Below are 9,868 nucleotides of genomic sequence, written 5' to 3' on the forward strand. Positions count from 1 at the left end.
AAAATTCCACAGCAAAAACACATGGATCACATCTAAATGTATGCTATTACATGTCATCATGGACAGTATGATCTGTTTATGTCGGTATAAATTCTGTTAGTATTTATTCATGTATTAAACTGACAGTAAAATGGGACATGTAAGCTATTCATCCTGCAGCCACAGGGAGTCAAACTGGATTTGTACGAGTGCTGTTTTTGCTGTGGGGTTTCCCCTCAAAGATCTCCTGTTTACAGGAGAGCTCTTAGCAGAACAGAATGACAGATTTTCCTATGGATATTTCACAATGTTTTCTAATGTAGACTGGAAAAATGAAAATGCTTAAGAATACACGAAAAATGACAGGATTCATGATCTAATCGAAGAAAACTTGTGACAGGACTACTCCTATTTGTACTGAATTTTTAGCGACTGTTATGTGGATTGTGCTGATTCTGAACTGCTGAGTGGAGAGCTGCTTGTTCCCTTTGGTTTCAGAGTTATTCATATGTCTGCTTGTTCGCTGCTCAGACTCTAACTCCGGCTTGCAAAGTATACTCCACATTCTTTTAAACTTTGGAGAGACTGATGCTGATCATTTAGTTTTGTGTTCAGGGACTGGAGAGGCCGAATCTGAGCTCATTCATATAATCTCATTTTTAAAGCAATAGTTTGAGATTTGGGGAAATAGACTCATTCGCTTTCCTCCACTCTCAAAGCAGGGGCAAACAGCTAGCCTGGTCTGTCCAAAGTTCCAGAAATTCCTAAAGCTCACTAATTAACTGACATTTCTCATTTGTTTCATTCATTCAGACACAGAAATATTAAAAATGACAATTTCATTTTACAGGGAGTCGCATGCTGGAACAATTTTGTGGCAACTAGCAGATGGGCCCTGTTAAGAAAAACTAGACCAGCACAAAAAGCCCATAAAACCCCAACTTGTTGTTTTTTGCTGCAGTGTCTCCTGGCTGACAGGTATGAGAGTGGTGTGCATCATCTATCTCTTGGCAAGAAAACAGATCAACCAAAAACCAAAAACCGTTAATTTGAAACTGTCAGTACGTTAGGCTACCAAGCCAGTTCTCCTAACATGCAACAGTCTGTGAGAAAAGCACACTTACAGGTTGAACTGGAAAAAGCTGCCAGATTTAATGACACTGGTCAGGGAGGTGTAACGTGCGCCAGCTGTTTAAAATCAAAATGTGAAAAACTAGCAATTGTGGTTTTGTTCTGAAAGCAGTGTCCTTCAATACTTTGTTGTGGCTTTGTAAATGCATGATTCCAGACTGAGCTCAGTTGTGCAGCCTTATCCTCAGAGTGTTCCTGATCACATGCTGCTCTGCTATAAATGCTGCCATAGCCCAGGGCAGTGCATACTCCAGAGTCACCAGTCCTCCCAGGTTGTACCTATAACCTGAGTAGTCCCAGGGACAGGCCCCCAGCAGCCTCAGTCCTACCCCCCAGCTGAATTCCCATAGATAGATGAACACGGTGTAGGACAGCAGACGCGCTGGCAGTGGGTGGCGCTGAGCCAGCAGCAGGGCTTGCAGACTCTCCATGAGGTAGATTGCAGTGGCATACATCGGCAGTGCCCACAGGCTGCTATGACCTGCCAGCCTTCTGTCCTGGGTGCTGCACCAGTCCAACACAGCAGTGAAGGCCACCTCACAGAGGCAGCCATGCAGTGCGTACACGTAGAGACGAGTTACAGCAGAGAGAGGACGACCTGAGATGCTCCCACACGGCTCTGCTGGGGCTTCATCTTCAACACCAGTGCCTGTCACAAACACACTGTAATTACTCTACGTTTGAGGCCCATTTGCAGACTTAAACAAGATATTGAAAATGGGGCAAAAGTGACGTTCACAAAAACAAAGGTGATGGTACACTACCCTACTTTAACATTTGTTAGAGTTTAGAGTCAAAAGATGAACTATAAGCCTAGAAATTAGCCAAATAATACTACTTGTACATTCCCTTCTACCATAGATAGTATAAGATATGTCCATGAGTTTGATTATTTAACATAAGTGCAGAGGTTAAAATGATACATTTCTGTTCCAGTGCCCACTATCACTAAATCATACCTCTGCTTTACCATAAACTTCAGTTTAAATAAACACAAGATATATCAAAATTGCACAACAGATAAATTACAGGTAATGTAATTTCTTCTGGAAAGGCCCATTTTATCTTCTCTTCCCCACATTATAATACCTCCAATGAGCATGTTTCGTCCCTCCTCCACAAGACACACAGCAGAGCATGCAGGCTCTAATGTGGATTAACAGGGATGTAGCCCAGATTAGCAAATTAAAGGCTTGGGAAATCTTCAACAGGTTTCCACTCTGGACTTGAAAAAAGTGCCATTTAACAACACCAAATCAACTCGATGACCACTTCTGTCAGGAAATCATTTCTCCTCAGAGTAAAATGGAGTCAGCAGTGGTCTCACAGTAGCATTGCATCCACCTTAATAATTTATTCATTTCAACAGGTAGTATATGATGCAATGGCAACAAATGCCATATTAAGCCTCAAAGCGTGGCCTCAGTTATTAAACAAACAAATAATAAACAGCAGTAATACTCACCTTGGTCATTACTACCTTTCATTCTCTTCGTGTTGAGTTTTCTCACCTCCATCCCTGGGCAGCATATGGATCTCTGTACCTTTGTAATCCCTCTCCTTCCCTGTACACGCATGTGTGTGTGTGTGTGTGTGTGTGTGTGTGTGTGTGTGTGTGTTTGTGTGTGTGAGTGCGGATCTTGGGCTAAACATTAAGCGGCTCCATGTTATCAGAGCGAAACAGTGATGTCTCTGTCACTGGCTGAGGTCGTGAACCATAGGACAGACCCAGGAAGCAAACCTGGACCACCTGAGGATAAAAAAAATGGTGTGTGTACGTAGTATCAATAAAAGTATTGATGTCACAGTGGAAGACTGTGGCTGCATCAATAGTTTCTTACAGTAAGTGTGCAAATATGTTTTTGTAGGGCAAAGTTGGAGGTTATCAGTGAACCACAGTGCATCGCGGAAGCTGGTCAAAATATACACTTATTGATAGATTGAATCTATGCTTATGTATCCACATTGTTTCTGAAATACTTTAAAATGAAAGTTGTGAAATTTTGGCCCAATCCTATCAGCAATCTTGATACATTTTGGGCCTTTGCAATATCATATTTCAGACAAAAATGTTTCTACTTCATAAATATTCACATATAATATTTCAAGATTCTTTATTGGTTTTTCCTGCAGTTACTATTTTTTTTTTAATAGTAACTGTCTGCTGTGTTCCAGTTGTACTGTTATTGTAGGTCTGCGTTTGTGCCTTTGTAAAGCTCAATTTTCAATGCATTATCACCATCAAATTATATGTCAGGTTTGTGTTATTTAATGAGTAGATTAAAAAAAATGGCGTATTTGATTAGTGTTGGAAAATTATCGGATAATAATACTTAAGATTTATTTCACGTTTATTGTTAGCCTCTCTGTAAACATGTAATGTTCGTTTTCATTATTCATTGATTGAAAGTTTCAACTGCAGGAAAGTGATTTACGATACCTATAAAAAATATCAAATGATAAAGGTCATTAGTCATTCATCTGCAGCTATGTAAATAAGTAACTAGAATTTACTCACTAAGCACTAATAGCGCTGAAGCTAAGAAAGCTACAGATACGAACACATACTGTATAAATAGCCGCCAAGTTCTACCAGTCGTTTCACACATGCACAGCATACAATGCACCCATAAATTGTCACTGAGAGCAGATGTCAGTCCTGATATGGTGCCAGTGCTGGTCCTGTGTGTTTGTTTTGTGTGTGCTCTAATAAAACAGTTAGATAAATGGTGGAGCTCTGGATCAGAGTCCAGTGATAGTAGCAAACACACCTTTAGGACTGGGAAGGAGCACGGCACAGCTGTATGGGAGTCAATGGCCATAAAATTATCGAGCTGACAAAGGTTGGTCTGTTCACACAGTGGTGAGCTGAGCTGACTCTCTGTCTCTGCTTTGCATTGTTGCATAATGAATTGTCAGCAAAGAATATTTAGTTAGGGAAACTAGCCTTCTCTTCTCCGAGAGCCTGCGCGCTACCCTTTTCAACTCGCTTATCATCAGTGTTGAGTTCTGGTATGGTAAACTGACTGCATTGAAATGAACTGACATAAATATGAAATAAGAAATGAGAGAAGATGCAATAAGATGTGATGAGTTGAGATGTAATGAGGCGAAGATGAGAGTAGGTGAGTTAAGAGGAAATAAGATGAGATGGGAGAAGATGAGATGAGAAAAGATGAAAGGTGACGTGATGAGAGAAGGTGAGATGTGATGTGATGAGCTTTGATGAGATGCGGGGCGAGGAGATGAGGTCATCATAAATCAATGACAATTTGAGGCGAAATGGACGAAAGTTAAGTGATTGTGGGGTGAGTAGTGTGGTGTGATGAAATGAGATGAGGCATACAATATCAGCTAAGTCAAGATGAAATGGCTCGAGATGAGTTGAGGTGATGTGACAAAATAAGTTAAGAGGAAATAAGATGAGGTTGGATAAAGATTACATGAAAAAATCTGAGATGCGTTGGGTTGCGCAGGTATGATGAGATGACCTGATGTGTGGAAATGATGCAAGAGGAAATTATGATGGATAAGATTACATGAGATGAGTCGAGGTGAGAGGGAACCTGAGATGAGGTGGGATAGTGCTGTAAGGAGTTGAGGTCTTGACTTGAGTGGAGGTCTTGATGAGGTGGATGAGATAAAATCAAAAAATCAAAAGGTCAAAATATGACCTGGAGAAATATGAGAAGGTCAGTCAAAACCAGGTGAACTGATGCTTCATCGTTTAATAATAATGAAGTGGAAATTCAGATTCTGAAGTACTAAGGTGAATTTGTGTATGTGTGTCATCAAAACCAATAACAACCTATCTCTGTCAACAAATTTTTGTCTCAATAATTCCCATTTTTTAAATTATGAATTCTCATAATCCGTGAAATACAGCATAAAAAGTAGGAAACCAAAGTGTGATGAAGGCGCTACTTTGAAATATTACACAGCTCTGATCTCAATTACCAAAAGTGACGGTCTCATGGCGTCTTTTACCTGGAACCATCATGACCCTCGTGTTATGACAAGCCCTCGGGGGGAGGCAGCTTTTACACACTGAATTCTATAAGGATCTCGCCTCAAGATCACTTTCATTACCTTGGGGGATTTGAACATGTTGCTGTCTCCATCTGCTAAATACACTGATTAAGCCAACCTTGACCTCTGAAAAGAAGCATCTTCAGGTCTTTTAGAGACAACCGAGGACATCAAGATTGACTTTTGGTGAGTGTTGAAATGGAAACATTTTCTGTATTCTGAGCTGAGTTTCAACCTTAATAAAACTGATAACTTTTCGATACAGTATATCTCTGGATCATCGGTTAACTGGCATTGCGATATGAAAACAGCTGAACTGTACAGTGTTTTAAAAAGTGTGAATAGATAGGAAGAAGTGAAGAGCTAAGAAAAACAAACTGAAGGCTGTAACTTCATAGTAAATAAACATGAGAGTAATAAATCTTCACTCTTGGCCAGAACGTGACAAAGTAAATTACATTTACTTCTACTTCTACTATTTTCATTTGGCAGATGCTTTTGTTCAAAGCAAAGTACAAATGATAAACAATCCAAGCCACCGAGCAGAAGAAGTGCTGCAACACTTTTGACCCATGAAACATGAAGGTCTAAAACACCTTTCTCTCTTCTTTTCTCCTCTTTGGACGTCTCAAGCCCGTCAGATCTGCTGAAGATAAGGAGCAGTGGAAGAACCAGAGAGATCAGCTGAAATGGATTTGGTGACTGAGATGAAGAATGAGACAGTCATGCACTGCCAGTCCACTGCAGACCTTGGAGCTGTGTATATGTGTATTATATGTGTATTATATATGTGTGTCATGATAATTGAGATGATTGTGGGCCTGCCGGTAAACCTAGTAGCTTTGTGGATTTTCTGTTTCCGCATAAAATTTTGGAAACCCCACACTCTCTTCCTCTTTAACCTGGTTCTTGCCGACTTCCTCCTCCTCATCAGCGTGCCTTTCCGCATCGACTCAGAAGTCAGAGGGGAATACTGGGTGTTTGGACAGGTCTGGTGCCGCATGAACCTTTTCATGCTGTCTGTCAATCGTTCTGCCAGTATTGCATTCATGACAGCTGTGGCACTGGATCGCTACTTTAAAGTGGTCCATCCGCATCACCGCATCAGCCATATCACTTTAACTCAATCGGGATGGCTTGCAGTCCTGATGTGGACTGTCGTGATTGCCCTTCGGATACCGCTGCTGACCACCAACCTCCTCTACCAGGATGGTAATGTCTCCCTGTGTCGCAGCTTCAGCTCATACAACGCAATCCCTTTGGCTTTACAAGTACACTATGTGGCCTTCACTGCAGAGTTCTTCCTACCCTGGCTCTTGTTGCTGTTCTGCTCAGCCCGGGTTGCCTTCTTCCTGCACAAACGGCGGATGGACAGGCGGAAAAGGGTACGGAGAGCCATCAGAGCGATAGGGGTGATCAGTTTGGTGTTCACCATCTGCTTCATGCCAAGTATTGTTACAGGCTTGGGTGGGGTGTACATCAAATATTTTCACCCAAAAGACTGCACAACCTACAATTTGATCACCCACGTATTTAAGATGAGCATCGGCTTCACCTACCTCAACAGCACTTTGGACCCTTTCATCTACTCTTTCTCCAGCTCCATGTTTCGTGATGCCCTCAGGAGCTTCATCAGCCACCTTAGCTTTACAAAGAAGAATGTGAGAGCAGCCAACAACACAACCAATGACTGCTGAAAGGCAAAAATAATAAACTGTTATACAATACATTAAAGAAAAGACTTTCCCAGAACAAGGTCGTAGGTTCAATCCTCAGATTGTTGTGGTGTCTTGAGGAAGATGCTGAACTACCCTGATGCAAAATGGAGACACTGCTTGAATATTTAAACTACAGTATGTGCATTATACTTAAGTATAGGTAATACACCTCAGTTGATGAATGCTACAGTGGAGTTTTAGACAGTCATAACACCAGTATAATAAATACCAATGGAATACCTGCAAATGTTCAATATCTATGCTAAAAAAATGAATAAAAGCAGGAAAACGTAAGTGTGTGCTTGTGTTAATTTGTGACCACTCATTGCCTCTCTTTCTTTCTACAGTATATAGGATGTTTACTAATACTATCCTCAAAAGGTGTATATGATAATGAAGAGATAACAAAAATCATACATTTAAATATGCATCAAAGGAAAAATATAATTCTATTAAAATAGAATTCATTATAATGAAATATGATTAATAAATAATTTAGCCTAATTGGCTTTCATAGACAGACATTGAGCACAACAGTGCAAAAAAAATGAAATGGTGTCATCATATTGTTAATGAAAGAAGGGAATGATATGTTTAGCATGTGGAGAAATGTACATTTACCATACGTGCACTGCAAAATTGCAGGAAAAAGTGGTTGTCCGAGTTACTAGAACACAAGTGCATTATGTATTTTTAACAAATGTATATATCTTCAACAAATAATATCTCAACAATTAATTCAGTGTCACCTTTCCCAAAGCTTGACAAAGACATAACAGCAACAGGCTGTTAGGTATGAGCAGCCCCCCCCCCCCCCCCTTTTTTTTTTTTTAAATTAATAGATTGTTAGTGTACTGTCTGTTAGTGTCTGTTGTGTCTTTGCTATTCACCTTTTTGTGCAAGACATGTTTTACTTTGAAAATATGACGGACGGTGTGTAAGTGTTTCCGGTGTGAAGCGGCGGTCCTGTATGTCCGGAGCTGTCCTTGTCCAAAATGTATCTTGTGGAGGACAGTGCGGTCAACAGGAGAGACACTGGGCGGACACAAAAGGACAGCTGAAATTTACTTTGTCATTCATCGACGACTGAGTTTACTGTGGCACTGTTCGTATGTTCAGAAACACTTTTCTGCTCGATAACCCTGCTGACACGTTGATAGCCTCTCGTGTAACAAATTTAGCTGTAATTTCATTATTATTGAATCCACTACTGTCTTTTCACTGTGACATCAAATGTAAACGTTCGTGTGGAGGAAGTGGGACAGCATGAAAGACAAAACAAGCACAACCAACAGGAGTCGGTCAATTCAGATGTGCGTTCATAAACCCAACTGCGTCGCAAGAGCAGTGAGCTCCAGTGGCGCAATCGGTTAGCGCGCGGTACTTATATGACAGTACATTGTAGAGCAATGCCGAGGTTGTGAGTTCGAGCCTCACCTGGAGCAGCCTTTTGATGCTGGACTAACGTATGCCAATCAGCTTCCTTTTGTATCGCAAATACTTCAAATTCTGCTAACAAAACGAGTAGAATAAACGACTATCCAAACACGCATCATTTCCAACAGTCTACGAGAAAAATAATACTTGCAATACTACAAGTGATATTCAAGTCAAAATATAAGTATCTGTGTAAATTAAATTCTAAGTTCCGTCATTCCACACTTGCATTTTCTACTGGCTTAAAACAGTTTCCAAGAGACTTAATTTTACCCTGGGTCCGTTTTTTATCTCAGTTAAAAACTATGGCTTGTGTGGTCAAATTCATATTGTAAACACCATTACATGATGTAAGCAGGCATCGTGGGAGGGATACAAAAATTAATTTTCATGAAGTGAAGGAAGTGAAGCGTCTGACGAGCTCATGAGTGAGTGTTAATTGTGTTCATTATGTTCAGCAAGTTACTGACTTCCCGTGACTCTTTCCTCTCTTTCCTCTTTCCGTGGCTCTCCGACCACTAGGGGTCGGTGTTGTCCACCGTTTGAACATGCTGTTTCTTTTTTTCTTTTTTTTCCAGACCTGACTTCCTTGAATCTCACTGGCTGCATCTGCTGTTTGAATGAAAACAGTTCGTCCGGCTTTGCTTTTCCCACTTTCTACACTGCATGGATTGTGTGTGTGTGTGTGTGTGTATTCTCATCTCTGACACATTCAGTCACATTTTACACCAGGCAGCTTTATTATCTATTAGGAACTGCTGCAAGGTATGCACGTATGTATTTTCTTTACATATGTTGATGAAATTGTGCCTTTTGGAATGTATCATGTGATTGATCCTTTATATATAAAAGTTAAACATGCAGAGGTCATTTTTCATTTTGCTATACTGCCCCACACTTAAGGAGGAGCACTGGGGAGATTTGACTGATAATATGTATATCTGATTGGGTAGATATGACATGGTACAAACCACAGTTCAACACACACACACACACACACACACACACACACACACACACACACACACACACACACACACACACACACATACACATACACACTGGTTTCCACAGTCTTAACACCAATGTGGATGAGTAAAATCATTCACAAGCTGAAGAACAGGGATAATGTAGAAAACATGGTCTGCTTGGAGACCTCAGCTTGCTTCATTATGATCACTTCAGAGCAGATGCAATGTGCATGAGATCACCATTTTGCAAAAAAAGTTTGGACCTGTGTGTGTGTGTGTGTGTGTGTGTGTGTGTGTGTGTGTGTGTGTGTGTGTGTGTGCGCGCGCGCGCGTGCACGCGCATATGTGTCTGTGCACTTGTGTGTATGTGTGTGTATGTGCATTCGTGTGTGTGTCAGAGTTTTGGTTTGGGCTTCAAAGAGTACTTGATTACTCACTCAAGTAAAGAGTATTTACTCAAGTGCAGAACAAAAAAACCTCATACATAAGATCCGTCTCATCTAATCTAACAAACACATATTCCTTAAATTTAAATTGTATTTAATCTTACAAACTGTTTTCTTAGATTTTCATCAGTGCCCCTATCATAACTGTACTGTGATT

At 40.6% G+C, this 9,868-nt stretch overlaps 2 protein-coding genes and 1 non-coding gene across 3 annotated transcripts; 2 read left to right on the forward strand and 1 right to left on the reverse strand.

Annotated features, from left to right (window-relative positions):
• Positions 1 to 1,170: 1,170 nt before the first annotated feature.
• On the reverse strand, positions 1,171 to 2,660 carry LOC139340983 (transmembrane protein 229B-like). The gene is made up of 2 exons (XM_070977165.1): positions 2,576 to 2,660; positions 1,171 to 1,759 (listed from the first exon to the last, which is right to left on the reverse strand). Exons 1-2 carry the CDS (start codon positions 2,625 to 2,627, stop codon positions 1,275 to 1,277), a joined length of 537 nt encoding a protein of 178 aa, XP_070833266.1. The 5' UTR covers positions 2,628 to 2,660; the 3' UTR covers positions 1,171 to 1,274.
• A 3,168-nt stretch (positions 2,661 to 5,828) lies between these two features.
• hcar1-3 (hydroxycarboxylic acid receptor 1-3) lies at positions 5,829 to 6,836 on the forward strand. Its single transcript, XM_070978255.1, has one exon. It carries the CDS (start codon positions 5,829 to 5,831, stop codon positions 6,834 to 6,836), a length of 1,008 nt encoding a protein of 335 aa, XP_070834356.1.
• Positions 6,837 to 8,208: 1,372 nt separating this feature from the next.
• trnai-uau (transfer RNA isoleucine (anticodon UAU)) lies at positions 8,209 to 8,302 on the forward strand. Its single transcript has 2 exons — positions 8,209 to 8,246; positions 8,267 to 8,302. It is a non-coding gene; the product is annotated as a tRNA-Ile (tRNA).
• The last annotated feature ends 1,566 nt before the right edge of the window (positions 8,303 to 9,868 follow it).

Source organism: Chaetodon trifascialis, chromosome 13, assembly GCF_039877785.1.
Source record: "Chaetodon trifascialis isolate fChaTrf1 chromosome 13, fChaTrf1.hap1, whole genome shotgun sequence".
NCBI lineage: Eukaryota > Metazoa > Chordata > Actinopteri > Chaetodontiformes > Chaetodontidae > Chaetodon > Chaetodon trifascialis.